Raw genomic sequence first — 22,071 nt, 5'->3', positions numbered from 1 at the left:
CACAAAAACTACAGATCCTTCATATCATACCCAGTTGTCTGTTTCTTGTAATAAATCACCATCCTTCTCTGTTTTTCCAGCTTCTCTAGGTTTTAGCATGCTCTTTACTTCTTTGTCTGTCTCCCACTAACATTTATTATTCTTTTATATCTAGTTTGTTTGGAAATACTGAAGACGAGTATGTCCCAGACTCTGAGAGCGTTCGACTGCAGCGGGAGCTTCACCATCAACCACAGACCTGCACTCTGTCACAGTGTTTCCAACTCTACACCAAAGAGGAACAGGTAACATTTATGTAGGGAATCCAAATGGTGAAAGACCACAGGCTTGTAGAGAAACAAGAAACACTGTAACAGCATTTCAGAATGTTCCTCCATGTGAAAGATGGTACTAGTTTCTGTCCTCCAACCCATCCATTCTTGCCTCTAGCTAAGCTGTCTTGGCACCAAATGGGCCTGTATGAGTTTTGGAGGTGGCCTCTCACTGTCATAGCTTGGTGGCACATTTGAAGTAGTATTCGGTTGAAGAAGGTACTTGTCTCAGATTATCTCCCGGTCCCAGAAAGCCCATAGGCCAGGCTGGGACCAAGGTGTCTTATTCCTGGGGCCTCCACAAATGGTGACTACAGCTTCAGCTTACTCCATTTCAGTCTCCAATGCAGTCAAACGTCTGTCTGCCTTGTACTGGTCTGTATCCAGCTTAAATATGCTTTCCCAGTTTTTTTTTATATCGGCAGACTTCACTTGGAATGATGTGAAAAGCTAGACGTGACATATTAATCTTGTTGCATCTTTACTCAATTCTGAAAAACTTAATAAACCATTTGAATGTATATATGTGAAAACTGATACACTGTCGAACTGTCATAAAGCAAATGTCACGATAAACATGGAAACAACACTAAATGCAGTATGCATAATGACCAATGCAAACTCAAAATAAATAGAAATATGAAATGTATGAAATGCAATGGAGGGGTTCATGGAAAGAAATTACGAAGATGACCTTATCTTGCTCGAGTTACCACCTCTGCAGAGCAGGCTGTTGCATCCTATCACTGGGGGCTCGCCTTTTGCCTGCATTGTCATACAGGCTTGTGTCCCCTTTGGCTCGTGTTCTGTCACGCGGGCCCTTTTCTGCTCATGTTCCGTTCCTCTGTTTCTGCTTTGCATTCTGGTGCAGGAACACCGTCTTATGTTCGTAGTGCATCAATCTCTCCTCAGCTTGCTGTGTGATGTGGTTCCCTCCCTTCTGCTCATGCTGGGGTGCAGTGGACCTCCTTTTTTTTCCCTTCTTTTCCCCTTACGGCATAAGAGCCCCTTTTACTCCCATCCTGGCACCATACTCTCCCCTGCCTGCTCATACGTTGGCAGCATCACACCCCTCTGTTCTTTTGCTACATCTCCCAAGTCTGCTTAACTGCCCATCATACTCAATCATAGCTGGGCTCTTCTGCTTGCCTTCAGGTGCAATTGCTCCATTTTGCTTTCGTCCTGATGAAAATTAATCTCCGCTATTCATGCTGTTTGCATTGGACCACATTACCACTGTTTATGTGCCACTTTTACCATCTCACCTTCTTGCCAACTGGCTTGTCTCCGCTTTCTCTGACTTCTTGATCCCACCTCAGCTTTCTATCTGACTGCCCACCCAGCTGTCTATCTGACTTTCCACCCAGTTGTCTATTCGACTGTCCACCCAGCTGTCTAGCCAACTGCCCCTCCACCTGTCTGTTCGACTGTCTTCCCCCCCACCTGTCAGTTAGAGTGCCCTGCCCCAAGCTATAAGTCCTTCTCAGTGTTTCCTCTTTGACCTTTTATGGTGCGTTCTACATCTAGTGTGGAAACCTAGTTTGCTTGACTGATGTCAGGCTCACTGCATTATTTTCTCTTGTCCGCTTGATCTTTCATACTGTCTGGATGGTTGGAAGTAATACCGCATGACTCTTTAAGCTAAATGTGTAGCATTTCTCTTACACTATTGTTTGGTGTATTCCCAGCTCGCTCCAGACGATGCTTGGCGTTGCCCTCATTGTAAACAGTTGCAGCAAGGAAGCATTAGACTGAGCCTTTGGACTTTGCCTGACGTCCTCATTATTCATCTAAAGAGATTCCGACAGGTAATAAAACAATAAGGGGATTTTCAAGGAAGAGGTAGCATTGTTTGCAGTGCCCTAGAGTCAGTTGTATGCTACATATGAGAGAAAATAAAATTAGTCTGAGCCCTTGCAAAATTTGAGAGCATTTGGAGTATTTTCGGGTGGGCGTGGAGTTAAAAGGGTATGTGGAGTGGCACTTTCTCAATTTGATTTTGGTGTGCTATAATGTAGTTTGGTTCATCTTCATGTTAAACTCCATCTAAAGCTCCTTCTTGAGGCAAGATGTTATATGGTGCAAGGGGGGTGCTTTGATTGATGCCAACTAATAATGTGATAATGCTGGATATGTCCTAACCTTGGGGTATCCTGTCACAAGCTTAGCCTGCACCTGGTCCCTTGAAAGACTTACCTACAGAATGGTTCAATGTCATAAGGACCACCTTCAGCCAATTCAGTTTCTTTTTTCTTTTTAGCTATTAGCACCCTCCAAGATGGGACTTGAGGCACATACTTTAAAAGAAATGCAAAACTAATTGTTCCAGATTTCAAAGTGTGGTTGGCTTGACTGCTAAGACGCCTAAGAACCTATTGCCAGTTGTTAATATAACTTGCTTTTTATGTTGAAGTAACTCAAGCTGTTTTGCTACGTTAAGGCACTGTCATTAACGTTACTAATGTTAGCTGTTCAATTGATTAAAGGCTGAGCTAGTCCCACTCAGAATTCACTGGCAATCTGTAGTTCAAAAAACAGAATAGGAAATGCCCGGTCAAAGATGAAATGTGCGCCCTGTATATGTACCCAGAAGATAACAGGAATCATACAGCAGTCAAACGAGTAATGCCTGGTAGAGAAATTCCCATCAGCCCACCCTTCTGGCGGAGCATCATCATGTGGGAATTGGTAATGAATCCATAAAACCCGCCCAAACCATCAGGTGATGGTGCGGTAATGGATACCAAAAGATGTACTCTTCCCAAGGTGTTCCTTGAAACGTGGTGCTGATGATGTGCAGTGCATAATTGTGAGTGAAATTTAAAAATAACTACTAGGACAAAAAATAAGTTTAATGAATATTGTCCAAGTGTCAAGATTAAAAATGCGCCCAATAGTTTGAAATTATGACTGTATAATGGCGTTGTGCAGAGAGGTCAACATGTTTCAGCCAAACGGAAGAAACTGTCCGGCTTTCGTCAGGACCATAGAGGTTGATTAGCTACTGCAATGTATTTTCAATGTGAAAAATAATAATGTGTAATAATATGCTATAATAGTGATACAGTGTATTCAAAATTATACCATCCTACCAGAAACTTGGAGCCCCAATGTGCACTGGTGGATAGGAATTTACTTTCCTTTCCTAAAAAGGGGAGCAAGAAAAAAGAATACACAAAACATAATTGCATGTACATATACCTGTGAGCTAAAGAGACTGTACATGGAGCACAACCAGCCCAGATAATATCTTCTCTGCTGAACAGAAAGTTTATTACCTCTGTATGTAAGTTTTATTAACATTTATTAATATCATGTCCGTTCAATTGACATCATAAATGAGATAATATACTCACCCAGCTTTTTGTGGGAGAATGCCCACCTCACCCGGCAATCGCTCGGGATAATGAGGCCCACTCTATTGTATAGATAAAAATATGGACATAGTAAACACGAAGTGCCACCAAGCCCAGATCATATGTTTATCAATATTTTACAATATAGAAAAAAACCTTAGTCGTTTGTTAAGATACCACTGGAATGACCACGAAGGCTTACTGCATGGGTTGTCTACTGGTACACAATAATCTGTACCACAAGAGATGAAAGACAAACAGGGGTATGCTGGTAAAACCCCAACCATATAGATCATATAGTACTGTGCCCTTTAAGGTACTCATGACGAGTGTCGAAACATTTTTAGAGTCTGATTCGAAATAAAAGACTCCAAATTCACAGCCGAAATGATTCATCTACTCCAGTCCTCTGTCAGAGTAGGTATCAAGGGCTGTGCACTCGTGAGGAAAAGACAAAGCATCAGAACGCCGAAGACCTACCTATCCGTCGGTACCCCTCTGTCAGCCGGGAGGAAGGTGAGGTGACGGACAGGCGTGCCCCCGGTCATTTTATACCCAAGCTGATTGGATGATTACACCAAACTATCGCGTAAGCTCGGTGCTGGAGTATCCTGAATATAGCACAAGTCAGTATTCCTTTTCCTCTGTTTTCTTTCGAGAAAGCACCGAGCTTACGCGATAATTTGCTGCACACAAGGCCAAGAAGACAAGTGGAAGATAGTACCAATACACTATGGAATCTTCCTAATGTCCAAGGACATCACCCTTGTGGATCTTGTAGTGTCTGTCCCCAGACCTGTGAAACGGAAATGGCTGATTTTGGGACAGGGAAGCCCTGGGTACTCAAAAAGCACACCAACTGTAACTCAGAGAGAGTTATCTATATGATAACATGCCCCTGTTCCCTGAGGTATATTGGTCACACAACCCGTAAGATCAAGCTCAGGATCAGCAAGCACAAGAGCACCATACGTTGCCATAAACAGTCCACCTGTTTGACCAACCATTTTTTGGCTCTGAAACATAAAGCTGAAGATATGCGGTGGCTGATCCTGGAACGCCCTTTTATTCCATCACATATAATCGATGTTTCCAGATTCCTTTTTGTGAAGGAGCAAAAATGGATTTTCAGATTGAAAAGTGACAGTAAGGGTTTGAATGATGAAATACTCTGGGTCTCACTCTAACAGCATGATCCATACATCATTAATCACCATATTAATGTACTGCTGCTCGGTTTGCTGTCCTGAGCGAGTCAAATAATATGAATGATAACCTGCTTTTGTCACAACCGTAAAGTCATCACCATGAGAGGGGTCTTGTTACAACATGAGTAGTGAGTTATGATCTCTTGTCTTACTTTGTAATCTGACCTTGATTGATCATACAATTATGAATAGGATGCAAAGCATTTTACCTTCACAACCTCTTGACAATTATATAAACAACATCCGCCAAGCCTAATTGCTTAACGCTGTCTTAGTACTGGCTACAACATTTGGGGTTTTAGAAACCGCATTTTACATTCTAAATAGCGGTGTTGCTTTTTGCAAAAACAGCGCATGTGCGATAAGAAGACCATACACTTGTACACACGAAGTTTGCTGTTATTTATCCTGAGCGAGTCAATCGATCTGAATGTTAACTTAAGTTGTCACAACTGGAAAGTCATCACCATGCGAGGGGTCTTGTAAAAACACAGGAGTAGAGAGTTGTGATCTTTTCTCACGTCTCACTTCGGCAATCTGACTTTATTTGATCACACAATTATGAAGAAGACCCAATACACTTTACCTCTACAATCTCTCTATAAACATCTGCCAAACCAAATTGCTTAGAGAAGTGCGAGTCTTTATTCAGCATTGGCAACCACATTTGGGGTTTTAGAAAATATCTTTTCACATTCTAAATAGCGGTGTTGTTTTTTGTGGTAACAGCGCATGCCCGATACAACACGATGCACTCGAACACACAAATGTCCCGGAGCAGTGATACATCTAAGGCACATGCGCTCTATTTTGCTTAGGCGTGGGCCGCATCCTGCAGACACTTGGTTACGGCATGTTGTCTATATAGCACATGCGCCGTCCGCGTTGGTATGACGGCGCATGCGCGATAGAGCAGTAGTAACCTAATACACATGCGCCACAACGGTCAGCGCAATCTATCTAGCTCTAATTATCCAGTAATCATCCAATCAGCTTGGGTATAAAATGACCGGGGGCACGCCTGTCCGTCACCTCCCCTTCCTCTCGGCTGACAGAGAGGGGTACCGACGGATAGGTAGGTCTTCGGCTTTCTGATGCTTGGTCTTTTCCTCACGAGTGCGCAGCCCTTGATACCTACTCCGACAGAGGACTGGAGTAGATGTATCATTTCGGCTGTGAATTTGGAGTCTTTTATTTTGAACTAGACTCTAAAAATGTTTCGACACTCGTCATGAGTACCTTAAAGGGCACAGTACTATATGATATATATGGTTGGGGTTTTACCAGCAATCCCCTGTTTGTCTTTCATCTCTTGTGGTACAGATTATTATGTACCAGTAGACCACCCATGCAGTAAGCCTTCGTGGTCATTCCAGTGGTATCTTAACAAACGACTAAGGTTTTTTTCTATTTTGTAAAATATTGATAAACATATGATATGGGCTTGGTTGCACTTCGTGTTTATTATGTCCATATTTTTATCTATACAATAGGGCGGGGCCTCATTATTCCGAGCGGTTGCCGGGTGAGGTGAGGCATTCTCCCACAAAAAGCGGGGTGAATATATTATCTAATTTATGATGTCAATTAAACGGACATGATCTTAATAAATGTTAATAAAACTTACATACAGAGGTAATAAACTTTCTGTTAAGCAAAGAAGAGATTATCTCGGCTGGTTGTGCTCCCTGTACATTCTCTTTAGCTCACAGGCATATGTACATACAATTATGTTTTGTGTATTCTTTCTTTTCTTGTTCCCCTTTTTAGGAAAGTAAACTAAATTCCTATCCATCAGTGCACATTGGGGCTCCAGGTTCCTGGCAGGATGGTATAAATATGAATACACTGTATCACTATTATAGCATATTATTACACATTATTATTTTTCACATTGAAAATACATTGCAGTAGCTAATCAACCTCTATGGTCCTGACGAAAGCCGGACAGTTTTTTCCGTTTGGCTGAAACATGTTGACCTCTCTGCACAACGCCATTATATAGTCATAATTTCAAACTATTAGGCGCATTTTTAATCTTGACACTTGGACAATATTCATTAAACTTATTTTTTGTCCTAGTAGTTATTTTTTAATTTCACTCGCACTTATGCACTGCACATCATCAGCACCACGTTTTGAGGAACACCTTGGGAAGCGTACATCTTTTGGTATCCATTACCGCACCATCACCTGATGGTTTGGGCGGGTTTTAATGGATTCATTACCAATTCCCACATGATGATGCTCCGCCAGAAGGGTGGGCTGAGGGGAATTTCTCTACCAGGCGTTACTCGTTTGACTGCTGTATGATTCCTGTTATCTTCTGGGTACATATACAGGGCGCACATTTCTTCTTTGACCGGGCATTTCCTATTCTGTTTTTATATATATATATATATATATATATATATATATATATATATATATATATATATATATATATATATATATATATATATATATATATATATATATATATATATATATATATATATATATATATATATATATATATATATATATATATATATTTATTTATTTATTTAGGGGTTTGGAGATGCTAGGGTCGTTAAATATTTTCCCCTAGACCCTCATACAGTTTTTTCTTTTAATCTGTAGTTCAATACACCGCAGCAGAGTTGGAGGCCCTCGGAGAGGTTGGACCTTGAAAGAGACCTCTTAGAAGAGGAAGCTGTTAGAGGACCTTTGGGAGATTGGAATTGGTCTTGGATTATTGTAGCCAATGTAGGAAGTCAGGGGGCATCTGAGGCTTTGCGTTCCAGTGAAAGTTATTTATGGTATTCTAGGACCTGGCTTTTGCTACCCTTCTGGGTGAAATGCCAACCAAGGCCTTGCTGGCAGGTGGGACGCCTGAGGCTGTTTTGAGAAATATGATACCATCTCAGTACCTTTTGGGAGGTGGGATTCTGTCGGAGGCACCCAGGCAGTGGGATGCAGCCAGGGGCAGTGAGAATGGAGTACCTGTGGGGTTTTGTGGGGTGTAGTTGGATTTTAATTGTTTTGTGTTTTTGAGTTGCTGTCCAGAGCCGTTCGAGACATTAGCTGTCAAATACTCTCTTTTTAGAATATGTGGTGACTAAATGAGTGCTAACTTACTAGGATGTCTATTTCAAGTTATGTTTTTATTTATTCATCCATAGCTGGTTTAACTTAATCACCAATGCTGTAAGATTGTGCCGGTTCATATTTTCTTGTCATTTTATGAAGGGGGTTTTAAACCTTACTAAAATGCAACAGATTATCTGTTTACTTCTTTCATGCAAGTTCTATAATTGTACGGTTAATTTCTAAACAGGAAGGTGACCGGCGAATGAAGCTACAGAACATGGTAAAGTTTCCTCTTCTTGGTCTGGACATGACTCCTCACGTTGTGAAGCGCAGCCAGAGTAGCTGGAGCCTGCCCTCTCATTGGTCACCCTGGAGACGACCATATGGACTTGGGCGAGATCCGGAGGACTTTATCTATGACTTATATGCGGTATGCAATCACCAAGGGAACATGCAGGCTGGGCATTACATAGGTAAGCGTACCAAAATGAGGACCACACTCGTGTTAGAGGGGAGAGAGAAAACATTCTGTGATGGGAACCATAGGATACTGTCTCCCTTACAGATCACTCTTACATAAGGTATCCTATCACCCTCTGTTCAATATTTTAAGAAATGATCAATATGTTTTCTTGCTCCAGTGAAAAATATTGAATATCTTTATTGTGGACCCTCACACACCCTATTGGTTCATGCTTCATTCTTTAGAGGCAGGCAACCTCCGACTGGTTGGCACGCATACTTTTTGATTCTATGTTTCGTTGTTATTAGGTGTGGGCTAACTCTACTCGTTCATCATTGGTGCTCTCACCCTGATCCCTATAAACCAAGGTGGGCTCAACAATTTTCCACGGAGCACTTTGGATAAAGATCTAATCCTAACTAGGAGAGTGCATATTAAAGATACCTTGTAGTTACCTCTTTATTTTGGGTACCACTGATATGGTTACAATTACTTAATAATGTGGTCAAATAGGGGATGTTTTATCCCTATATAAGTTACATGTTTCAGCACTTTCTCACAGTCCTCATGGGGTCCCGGGCTTTCATCAGGACTGTTTTTCTATCCCTGTTTGACAAGTGTTGTTGTCAAAGGTTAGTAGACTGTTTTTTCGAGACTGTCACTTGTTAATAGTACCAGATATAGGTCATAGACAATATGCAAACAATATATATGGTAAAAACAAGACCGTACAGGATCTTCTGAGTGGCTTTTGGAGGGATGTGTAATATTAACTCATCCACACAGTGAATGCATTGATGTGCATTTTCCATATGGAAGTATTCTAGTGCCTTTTGTAATTCTTTTGTTTGGTCAGACACACCTTGTACTAAATTGTGTGCATACCTGCTGGTTGTAGGCTTTTTATTGCAAAAAGGAGATGATTCCCAAACCCTTGCAAACATTCAATCATCCGCTCCTATTGAGTACATGACACATAGAAAACATATAACGTGAGGTTATAAAGAGGCGTTGTCCAGTCATATTTTAACCGTGGTCTGCTTAACATAATTGGAGTATCCGAAGTTTGTAAAGTTCTTACCCCCCAAAGTGTCTCCAGTCACTGTATATGGCCTGGTGGGACTAGTCCCTGTAGCCAAATTCTGGTAAAATGCAGATTTGAGTAGTCAGTATTTACTTACTTCATCGACCAATCAGTCTGATGAAAAAGAAAGGGAGAGGTTCATCTCACCAGTCCAAGAGCTACGTGTCTCCTGCAATCTAGAATTCCCGCCAAAACACCCATGCTGGTAACGTGTTGCTGCTGGGTCGATGATAAAAGCTTTGTCTCCATGTATCGAGGATGTGGTGGGTGGTGCCGCGGAGACGAGGAGCGTGATGACTTTTGTGCGCCCTGACACCTCTCGGATTGTTGGGAGTTGTAGTTACCTTACAATGGGTCTCCCAAGAGTATGGAAGCAGACGTGTCTATCCCTTTCTTGCTATCACATGATCATGAGAAGAGAAAAAGAGAAGTTTTAGAGAAACGCTCAATTCTTGGTGCGACACTTAAAGAGGTGTTTGTTGATGGCAGTGCCTGTAAACTTGCAAAAAAAGTCTTACATAACACGCTTTCTTCACAATTGTCTAGTTGTTAGTGAGAGATCGGAAAATTGAACGAGACCTGGAGCACTACACTTAAGAGGTTTTTGAACGGAGATCCCAGGTAGGGATGAGACTTTCTAATGCTAATCTAAGGCCATCTACCAAAATAGGAGGATGTATTCCTGAATCTCCTGAAAGGTGATGATTTTTAAAAATTTCAGGGGATGTTCGGTATTTGCTAGAAGTGGTAGGGCAAAGCGGGCTCCTGTGTCAACAAATACAGCTTCTCCACCGGTCTTGTGGGGAATCTGTGGGATATGGGCTGACTGGTAAGGCCATAAGTGGGAAGCACCTTTATTTATTGTGAGTGCCTGGCTAGGTCATTCATTGTTGTTGTACATCCCGTGCCTTAACTTACCCAGTTCTAATAGGGGTAAGGTATAATCAGGCATACTGGAATTATGTGGCAGGGGAGGATCAAATTATGCGACAGGGTTGAGTGAATTATGCGGCAAGAAAGCAAACTATGCAGCATTATACGGCACACCTTGTCATTACATTTCTTCATTATTTTGTCTTTTAAGCTTATTAACACTGTCCAGGCATTCGTTGTACCTCATTGTACCAGTTTAACACCCAACTATAGCAATATGCTACAGAAAGGCGACCAGTCAACCTTTGCAAAGGGCCTTCCACTGCCCGGCAAAGCATGTTGATTCATTTTACCAGCTTTTGAACCATTTGAGCAAGAAACCCATTTATTTTGGTCAAAATCTGCAGATTGTGCTGCAGATGACGAATAATGTGGCAAATCTACAATATGCGAACATCACAGCTGCTGCACAATGTCATAATTCCAGTGGCCCTGGCAATGAGAGTTGTGGGCACACAGCGTCTTGTGTGAAAATTACTTTGACTGTGTGCAGTCGTGTTGGCCCTGATTAGGCTGTTCATTTGCTATTCAGATGTTGATGAGATTCCTCGGAATGTCATCTTTCAGGTCTTGCTTGTGTGTATTCAATCTGTATACCCTACTCTGCTCCAGAGCTGTGAGGGTCTCAATGGTACCCTGAGTCGTCTTAATTTTTTCTAATACTGGCCATTGCTTACTAGGTTAGGGTAATGGACATTATACATTCCAGGGGTTTCGCAGAAATATGTGTCTTATGGGATGTTTTGAATCATGTGGTAGTGGGTGTACACGTTTTTGACCTTTCATAGCTGTTGTGAGTCTGGAAACCTGAGATCTACAATATAGGGAGATGGGTAGGGGTTAGGACTATGATGTGAGTATTCATTATGGGAGTAAGTTAATGATGAAGTGGGGCTGGAGAAATCATAAAAGAAGAACATTAAGGGACTGGGTATAGTATAAAATGGGGTTGTACATTGCTATGCTCAAATTTTGCTGTGGTTGATAATGCCCAACCACGACCATCTGTTCATTAATGCAATGAAGAGATCAGCAAGAGGCAGCCAGCCGTGTGGCATTTTGCTGCTGATCTCATGGGATGTGTAAGAGCCATTCATCTTTGTTTTTTAGTGACTGCTGCTACTTGAGTAGTTAATATTCTTGCATGTTCTTTACAGCTTACTGCAAGAACTCCGTGGACGGACTGTGGTACTGCTTTGATGATAGTGACGTCCGACAGCTATCTGAGGAGGAGGTCTGCAGACATACGGCATATATATTGTTCTATCAACGTCGGGCTGCAGTTCCTTCTTGGTCAGCCAACAGCTCTTTGGCAGGTAAAGTGCCTTCTTTAGGCTGTGTTGCCTCATTGTCTTTGTATACCATTGGGCTTCTAGGAGGGTCCCCTATGGAGTTTTCCATCCTTGTCCTGTTGATCATCATCCTCTTTCTATAGCAAGATCTGAGAGCTTTTTATTAAAGAGGAATTGCTCTGCTGATCTACATGAAACACAATCTCAGTGTATATTCCTATTTACCTTTGCAAGCCACAAACCTAGAAATAAATAGTAACCTAAACTGAATTCCTTTTTAAGCCGTTAAGTGCACTACCTCGGTAGTGCTGCGCACGTCCGCTGAACGTCGCAGCCCTGCCCACGCAATAGAATGTTCCGCACCAGTGCGGAACGTTCAGCGGAGGGGTTAAATAGGAAAAGCATATTGAGGAACAAAATGTAGGAAAATTGAGCAAGAGCAGATGCAATTTCAAGAAAATAAAAGTAATTGAACTCCATCACCTTTAAATCTGTACATTTTTAGGTCTTCGCCTAGGCAGTGCATGCACTGTCTCTTTGAGACATGCTGTATTTATTCTGTGGACTCACAGCCCGCCCACTGCTTTTAATTTGTTGCTTTGCGTTTCTTGCTTCTCTTTGGTCAGTTTTGGTTATCTAGTATTGGGGTATCTTTCATAGATTCACATGCCTGAATCATCCCCCTCATTGTAGTGGGAGTCAAAGTAGTAAATAGTAAAATCCATATGCTGTCATGGAGGTAACCATGCATTCCATAGCCTATTAGCCTGCGTTTACAAAAAGACCAAACTCATAACACAACAATCAGAAGCCAGCTCCCTCTAGAACTTTCCCAAGAGGTTGAATCCCTCAGATTTTCACCGCATGCCGTGTGTAAGGGAGTCTCCCTGAGCTCTGCTCAGTTTCTTCAACTTTTTCAGATAAGATTATTCCTTAAACCTTTGAGAAGAATAACAGGTAAAAAAAGATTGTTTAGAGCTTGCAAATCCTGTAGAAAGAAAATGGTGCAGGTGGATGATACCTACAAAGATTGCATTTATTGTCTATCCCAACCATGAGACAAGGCAATGTAAAATATGCCGTACTTTCTCTACAAAATCTTAATAGATCGAGAAGGAAGACTTCTATTGGGGCTAATAAAGAGGCAGAGTGCTTCTTCGGATGTTGAGAGACTCGTTCTCCAAGTCTCATAAGAAGCCCAGGTCGCCTGAGAGTCAACCTGGGGAGAGCAAAACATTCCAAAGGCTCTCACCTGACTAAATCTCAAAAGCAGGAGAAACAGTCTAAGGTCTCCACAGAGATTGGTTCCCCTCATTCTTGGCGGACATCAAAAGAAAAACGGCCTCTTCTAGTCATTCTAAAGAAAAAATCAGCCGGAAATCTTCTTTGGTGTCAAATTCACCAACGACGCCTGTCACTTCCTCAACTAAGAGGATGGTGACTCTATCGTCGTCAAGACTGACGACGGCATTAACTAAATCTATGGCAAGTGTCCAGGGTTCCATTCAGTCAACGATGACACAGTCAAATCTTGTCGTCTGCAAAGACATAGTCGATGACCCCTCCGTCGTCGACGGTCCCTCCGTTGTCGACGGTCCCCCTGTCGTCGACGGTCCCTCTGTCGTCGACCATTCCACCATCTACTGCTATACCGCTGTCGATGATGTCTCCGACAATAATTCTACTTTCGACAACAACTTTGTCGACAAATTTCAATTTTGTCTGAAGGTCCTTCAACTACATACCTGCAATCTACGCAGCTGCAATTTAGGACACCAAAGATTTCACCATTACCTCCTAGTCATCTTTTGGATGTAGAGGATTCTGACGAGGATGAGGGTCAGTTTGGGACTGCACATAGCCCTTCTGAGCTCAACATCAAATATAAATAGTAGGATGATGAGTAGGACGATGAGGGTCAATATTATCAGCACTACCCAGTTCCTCCTGTACACTATCACCGCCTGTAGCTCCTCCAACACCGCTACCACAGCCTCCTGCCACACAGAGATTAACACCACGACCCTTGATTACTATGCCTCCCAGAGACGATCCTATCACCTGTGAGGAAGAGCCTGAGGAGAGAGCGATCCATGATCCTCCTCCACCCACTGACAAATGGGACGATTATATAGTCACAGTGGATAATATTCACAATAAATCAACGGACAAAACGTGATCTATAATAGATGACTTAATGCAACACCAGATAGCTCCTTCAATAAATGATTGTGATTTAATAAATAGCACATGGATTGTCAGTAGATCAAAAACTATAAAGATAGAATATATATAACATTTAGTATTTAATAAAACCAGGTGCATACAATGTGAAGTGACGGGTGCGTAGTTGGGATAAGTGCAGGTGGTGTACCAACGTTCTGCTTCTCCAGTGCGGCATGCAGAAATCACGGACCACCAGGCAGCTTTTCAGTACACAGGTAAGTTTATTATAACCTCTTTCTTTTGGCATGACTCGTTTCGGGTAGACACTACCCTTGATCACATAACAGATATATATATACTTGAAGTGAGTGACAGCGGGACTGCCTGGCATGAAATGAACATTAACACTTGGCGTAGGGCTCTCCAAGTCTGGTGCTTCTTCGTTTGTTATATAATTGCGGCCTGCCATGGTCGCGGAGGTGCCCCACCGCTGACTAGCGGGTCCAGCGTGGTGATTACAGACGCAGATGGAGCCTTGTGTTTTCCTGCCGAAGGGACAATCACAGCCCTGCAGCCACTCGTAACAGGTACAGAAACCCACTGTGGTATTGAATTTGATGGAGTGACGGCGGCCACAGGTACATACCTTGTCAACAGACTTCATATCCCAGCATGCACTATGCTGACACGCCCAGCTGGGCGGGACTATTTAGGGATGTTTGAAGGCGTATTGCTGCTCACACCCATCGGCCAACACCTGTGAACAAGGGCGCATGGACGCTTGAAACGCGTTAGGAAATGCTGGCTAATTAATCTCTGAACTTGAAGTGAGTGACAGCGGGACTGCCTGGCATGAAATGAACATTAACACTTGGCGTAGGGCTCTCCAAGTCTGGTGCTTCTTCGTTTGTTATATAATTGCGGCCTGCCATGGTCGCGGAGGTGCCCCACCGCTGACTAGCGGGTCCAGCGTGGTGATTACAGACGCAGATGGAGCCTTGTGTTTTCCTGCCGAAGGGACAATCACAGCCCTGCAGCCACTCGTAACAGGTACAGAAACCCACTGTGGTATTGAATTTGATGGAGTGACGGCGGCCACAGGTACATACCTTGTCAACAGACTTCATATCCCAGCATGCACTATGCTGACACGCCCAGCTGGGCGGGACTATTTAGGGATGTTTGAAGGCGTATTGCTGCTCACACCCATCGGCCAACACCTGTGAACAAGGGCGCATGGACGCTTGAAACGCGTTAGGAAATGCTGGCTAATTAATCTCTGAACTTGAAGTGAGTGACAGCGGGACTGCCTGGCATGAAATGAACATTAACACTTGGCGTAGGGCTCTCCAAGTCTGGTGCTTCTTCGTTTGTTATATAATTGCGGCCTGCCATGGTCGCGGAGGTGCCCCACCGCTGACTAGCGGGTCCAGCGTGGTGATTACAGACGCAGATGGAGCCTTGTGTTTTCCTGCCGAAGGGACAATCACAGCCCTGCAGCCACTCGTAACAGGTACAGAAACCCACTGTGGCATTGAATTTGATGGAGTGACGGCGGCCACAGGTACATACCTTGTCAACAGACTTCATATCCCAGCATGCACTATGCTGACACGCCCAGCTGGGCGGGACTATTTAGGGATGTTTGAAGGCGTATTGCTGCTCACACCCATCGGCCAACACCTGTGAACAAGGGCGCATGGACGCTTGAAACGCGTTAGGAAATGCTGGCTAATTAATCTCTGAACTTGAAGTGAGTGACAGCGGGACTGCCTGGCATGAAATGAACATTAACACTTGGCGTAGGGCTCTCCAAGTCTGGTGCTTCTTCGTTTGTTATATAATTGCGGCCTGCCATGGTCGCGGAGGTGCCCCACCGCTGACTAGCGGGTCCAGCGTGGTGATTACAGACGCAGATGGAGCCTTGTGTTTTCCTGCCGAAGGGACAATCACAGCCCTGCAGCCACTCGTAACAGGTACAGAAACCCACTGTGGCATTGAATTTGATGGAGTGACGGCGGCCACAGGTACATACCTTGTCAACAGACTTCATATCCCAGCATGCACTATGCTGACACGCCCAGCTGGGCGGGACTATTTAGGGATGTTTGAAGGCGTATTGCTGCTCACACCCATCGGCCAACACCTGTGAACAAGGGCGCATGGACGCTTGAAACGCGTTAGGAAATGTTGGCTAATTAATCTCTGAACTTGAAGTGAGTGACAGCGGGACTGCCTGGCATGAAATGAACATTAACACTTGGCGTAGGGCTCTCCAAGTCTGGTGCTTCTTCGTTTGATATATATATATAGATATATATATATATATATATATATATATATATATATATATATATATATATATATATATATATATATATATATATATATATATATATAATCATAACATAAAGATGCAGATATAAATTCTTGTTCAACAAAGTCTGACAAAAACCAAAGGGCAAAGTGGACGTTTTGACCCCTATGTGAACCAGCAGATTTAACGTCTTAGAAGTGGGGACAGCTAGCTGTCAGAAGTATCAAGGCAGCCTCGAGCTATAGGTTACTAATGAACCTTTGCTCAACTATTACGGATCCGCAACCTTTGTCCATAGGTTACTGTGAAACCTTGGCCCTCTCACCATGAACATTTGTGCCAACCGTGAGAGCCTTTAAGGCCCACAGCATTATATCCCAGCCCGAAGATTTCTCGCTGTCACCGATGCCATCTCCCCTTTTTGGTCCTGATGAAGACCCCACTTCCAAGATGTTAAATCTGCTGGTGCCCATAGTGGTCGAAACGTTGTCCTTTGGTTTATGTCAAACTTTGATGACCGAGAATTTATATCTGCATCTTTCTGTTATCATTTTGCATTTTTGTGTCTGCCACTAATCTGGCAGGATAGGTTGTCACCACTAATTGTTGATGTGTGTGTGTATATATAGATATAGATATACCTCTATCTGTCTGTCTGTCTCCTTTATGCATTACTACACCATTCACCTGATCGCCATGAAACTTTGGGAAGTTGTTGAGTACACTCCCGCGAAGGTTTCTGGCATAAATTTGTTTTAAATATCGGCCCCCCAAGGCCCTCATAATCTTTCGAATACTGATGTACGCACAAGACGGAAAAACAAAAAATTGTGTATCCACAAGCACTCGAATAAATAAATAGAATTAAAACGACACTTTGAAATGTTTTCCATATTAAAATGAATAAGTTTCAATAAAAATGACACAATGTAAATTGAATGTTATCATAACGAGTTTCTTTGAATTTCCTTTCTTCGGAGATCGCAGCAACGCGCGACGGGTAAAAAAATTTGTGTATCCACAAGCACTAGAATAAATAAATAGAATTAAAACAGCATTCATTCGATCGCCAGGAAACTTAGGGAAGTTGTTGAATACTCTCCCGCGAATGTTTCTGGCATAATTTTTGTTTAAATATCGGCCCCCAGGCTCTCATAATCTTTTGAATACTGATGTACGCACAAGACAGAAAAACAAAAAATCGTGTATCCACAAGCACTCTGTAATGGGGCAGAGGGAGTGGGAGTAACCGAGTCTGAGACTTTGATCAGGGTTTTCAAAGAAGGCTTTATTTTAATGTAGGCTTTTCGTCTCCTGCTAGTCAGTCTCTCTCTAGCGAAAACTGCAGGATCCGTCTTAATGTTCTTGAGGGCCTCCAGGGTGTCTTTGCCTGTCAGGTCGTGGCCTCAGGGTGGTCCGTCGATCCCGGAACCCAAAATAAACAGGAGAAAAAAAGAGAACAGAAAGACCAGGGTTACTGGTACGTTCGATCACGTCTCTCAGGGACCGGGGGGTGAGGGAAACCAAGTGCTCCGGTGATCTGAACAGCTATTCGGAATGCTCAAGTGCTCGTGAGGGGGGGGGGGGGGTAGTGAGTACACACTGCTGTACAGTTATTTACACTAGCGGGCAGGTTTCTACTCGGTAGGCTGCAAACGCCGTCCCACCCAACCCGCTACTTTGCCCCGTACCTCTGAGAGCCACGCCCCTCCCGTGGGTGCGTGGCTGGGCGGCTCGTGGGGACGATGGCCTCCTGGCTTGCTGTAGACGCCTGGGCTCGCCTCGTCCTCTTCAACGCTGTCCTCCGAAATCCTCACTCGTACACTCCTTCTCCGCTCAGACCGTCCTTCTTCCTCCAGGGAAACGCCGTCCGTCCTCTTCCTGGTTCGTCCCTCTTTTGGCTCAGTTGCTCCGATGATGTCGGAGGGAGGAGTCTCGTCGCTCTGGAAGGCGCTGTTAAAGGCGCCCAGTCCCTGGTCTTCCTCGTACTCCCATGGGTGTCCGCTTTCTTTAGTGAGCCAATCGTCCTCCAGGTATGTGGGCTCGTGCTGTTAAGAGGGTAGAGAAGGGGGTGACAAGGTGACCTCTGACCACCAGTCTTGTTGTAGGTTGCCGTGTTCTGTAGGGGGATGTCCCGCCCCGTCACACACTCGAATAAATAAATAGAATTAAAACAGCATTCATTCGATCGCCAGGAAACTTTGGGAAGTTGTTGAATACACTCCCGCGAAGGTTTCTGGCATAATTTTTGTTTAAATATCAGCCCCCAGGGCCCTCATAATCTTTTGAATACTGATGTACGCACAAGACAGAAAAGCAAACAATTGTGTATCCACAAGCACTCAAATACATAAATAGAATTAAAACAGCATTCATCCGATTGCCAGGAAACTTTGGGAAGTTGTTGAGTACACTCCCGCAAAGGTTTCTGGCATAAACTTTTTTTTAAATATCGGCCCCCCATGGCCCTCATAATCTTTCGAATACTAATGTACGCACCAGATGGAAAAACAAAAAATCGTGTATCCACAAGCACTTGAATAAATAAATAGAATTAAAACGACACTTTGAAATGTTTCCCATATTAAAATGAATAAGTTGCAATAAAAATGACACAATGTAAATTGAATGTTATCATAACGAGTTCCCTTGAATTTCCTTTCTTCGGAGATCGCAGCAACGCGCGACGGGTAAGCTAGTATATATATCATGTGATCAAGTCCCGCTAGTAGGGACGAAACGCGTCATGGCTGCCTACTTTCTTTGTACGCTGTAAGAAAAATAAATTGAAGGTATTTCAAGAGCTTTGTGGTCCGTGCTCTTCATTGATATCCTGCGAGGGAAAGGCGGAGGCGAGGAGTTTTCTGATATATATACTACCTCCACTTTGCACACCACCTGCACTTATCCCAACTACGCACCTGTCACTTCACATTGTATGCACCTGGTTTTATTAAATGCTAAATGTGATTGTTTTTGATCGACTGACAATCCATGTGATATTTATTAAATCATAATAATTTATTGAATGAGCTATCTGGTGTTGTCATAGTTCATCTATTATAGATCATGTTTGTCCGTTGATGTATTGTGAATATTTTCCACTGTGACTATCGGGTTACCCCATTGATACATAACTCTTGGGAAGATTATATAGCACCAACACCGTCCCCCTCCTCCTTCCCCCCCCCTCCACCTCGTCGTCCTTCAGATTCCCCTCCAGAGGATATTGGAGGATTCCACAATATTATGATCAGAGCCACTACCAAATTCCACTTGCCCATAATTGTACAGCATTCAGACTGTTTTCTGTACGATTTTAAACGGGAATCTAGGAAGACAGTCAGGTCAATACCGATAATTGATCACATTTGGCAAGAGAGTGTCAAAATGATAAACTCCAGCTTCGGCAGTTCCCGTGCTTCCAACACTCGATTAAACAATATCGGGCTCCAGAAGACTCTTCTGCGTGTCTCACGGGTCATCCAAAGCCTGACTCTGTGATTTCGCAGGCAGCCCAGATGCGTTCAAAGAATCCTTCTACTCCCATCACATCTTCACTGGATAAGGATGGTCGACGTCTCGACTCCATCGGAAAAAGTTTTTCCTCAACGGCAGCAATCTCTGTAAGAGCTTCTAACACTCTAGCCATATTGGAACGATATGATGGACAAATGTGGGACGATATGATAGACTATGAAAGACCATCTCCCGGATGAAAACGGAGACTAATTCAATAAGATCCTGGCAGAGGGAGAAAGAGCGGCGTCAGAAATAATAGGCATTGCAATGGACATTGCCACTACCAGCTTCCGGCAGCTAGTGGGTGCGGCTGTCCTCAGGTGCCAGGGGTGGCTAAGGGCAACAAGCTTCCGACCAGAAGTACAGCCAAAAATTCTGGACATGGCTTACGATGGCAATAGCCTCTGTGGTGCTCACATTGATGAGGCTCTCACCGCAGTTGAAAAGAATACGGATACGGCCAAAGCGCTAGGTACACTTCAATACCGTAAGGTGCCCTTTCAGGGAGCTCGAGGCCGAGGTTTTTCAGGATACAGAGGAAATTACCAACGTGCCCAGACTTATCAGTCCTACCAGCCTCAATATTGACAAGAATATCAGAAGCAGTCTTGCCGCCAACCTACAACGGCTGTTTTCTCTAGACACGGCTCCAGATGAAAGACAGGAGCTCAGGCCCGTGACTCCAATTTCAAACAGTGATTTCAACGGTACCAGTTGCATCTCCCTTCTCCCTAACTGGTGTAAAAATGTCAAAGCATATTCAACAGTGGCGCAATATCACGTCCGACAAGTGGGTCCTAGATCTCTTATGGCCACACTTTGCCTTTCCCGTATCACACTCCTGCCCAGAGTTGTCAAGAAGATCAGGAACAACCAGGCCCATGTTTTTCTTGTTGACCTGGATTGGCCACGAAGAATCAGGTATCCCAGCTGTTGAGTAGTACAATTGGTCCCCTGATCAGGCTGATGCTTCAAGAGCAGCAGCAGAGGAAGGTTTTGCACCCGAACCTGCACATCTTCCAGTTTCATGCGGGGAGATTTAGCTGCGACAGGCTTCAACCTTTTTCCCAAAGTCTGTGATGTTGTTCTGGCAGCCTGTCATTCCTCCACTAAGTCTGAATACCCCTGCCAATGGGATAAGTTTTGACATGGTATGATTCTCATGATTTAATACCCTTTCTGCACCCCTATCCAAGTTTCTTCTGTTTGTTCTATCGTTCGTCAAGCAGGGCTCTACTCTGAGCACAGTTATTTATCCACCATTTCGGCATTTTTGCAGTTGCTCAACCAACCTTTTTTTATTCAAGTCCCCACTTGTGGCAAGGTTTCTCAAAAGCTTGCAGCACATGTTTCAACCTTCTTGATATGTGCCTCATTTGAGCATCTGAATAATTGCCCTTTTAGGCTAATGATCCTCAGAACTGCCTGTTCAAGGCATGTGTGCGGTAGATACACATGCTCTGTATAAGTCCACCAGCTTGTGTTGGGCTCCGATGATTACAAGTTGTTTTTGTTCCAAGAAGTTTTCTTCGAGTCAGAAGGAGGTGTGATTCCTCCTCTTGGTAATACTTTGCATGGCCTCCACCTCCATTACATCCGAGGCCACAATACCTCGATCTTCGGTCTTGGCACCAAAACAGAGACTCCATATTTTAGAGCTGAATATTCCTTAGTCGAAAGGAACGCTTCCACCACCAAAATTCTTCGTTTTCGGTCTGAATACTCCCCAGAACCAATTCTTGAGCAATTTCATCAAAAGCTCGGTCCGGACATAAAAGACTGCAAATTCAGGCTGGAACTAAGAAAATTATACAACCACCAAAACTAATTTCTAAGAAGCAGTTTAGTTTTTAGGAGAAATTGGACTTTCCTCTTCTACCTGTGAAAAAGAGAAAGGATGTTGCAACTATTCCATTGCACATTCCCATTTCACCTATACCCGAACACCTCCTTCACCACGTACACCTCACTCATCATGTTTGTCTGAGATGGGTAACATATCCCCTCAATCAATAGTAGAGGAAGATCAGGATGTCTCAGATGGTGCACAACCGGCAGATCCTTGGGATGATTTATGATATTGAGCCTTAAGCAGACACTGACCCTGATTTATATCCTACTTGCCCATCCCCACGCGATGATGTCTCTGCTATTCAGGACCTAATAGTATGTGCAGGCATATTCCATCAGGTTCCTCTATATAAGGACTCAATAGAGGAGAATTTTTTGTTTGGGACTTTGTCTAATTCACAGAGAGGGGCACAATACTTACCATTTCTCAAACATACCTTATTCGGATGAAATCTTTATAGATCCAGTCAAAGCAAGGATAATGACTCCACGCATT

General features: G+C 43.5%; 1 protein-coding gene across 1 annotated transcript in view; it reads left to right on the top strand.

Moving 5' to 3' along the window:
• Positions 1-22,071, top strand: part of USP31 (ubiquitin specific peptidase 31) — a 164,175-nt gene that overhangs the window by 97,701 nt on the left and 44,403 nt on the right. The window contains exons 11-14 of the mRNA XM_078664786.1: positions 155-284; positions 2,000-2,119; positions 8,195-8,420; positions 11,585-11,743. Of these exons, the coding sequence (XP_078520912.1) occupies positions 155-284; positions 2,000-2,119; positions 8,195-8,420; positions 11,585-11,743 (635 nt within the window). The remainder of the gene's footprint in view (positions 1-154; positions 285-1,999; positions 2,120-8,194; positions 8,421-11,584; positions 11,744-22,071) is intronic.

The sequence above is a fragment of the Lissotriton helveticus genome, chromosome 10 (genome assembly GCF_964261635.1).
Source record: "Lissotriton helveticus chromosome 10, aLisHel1.1, whole genome shotgun sequence".
In the NCBI taxonomy this organism is placed as follows: Eukaryota; Metazoa; Chordata; class Amphibia; order Caudata; family Salamandridae; genus Lissotriton; species Lissotriton helveticus.
Note: the sequence above shows the minus strand (reverse complement) of the source record. Positions and strands in the feature narration are given on the sequence as shown.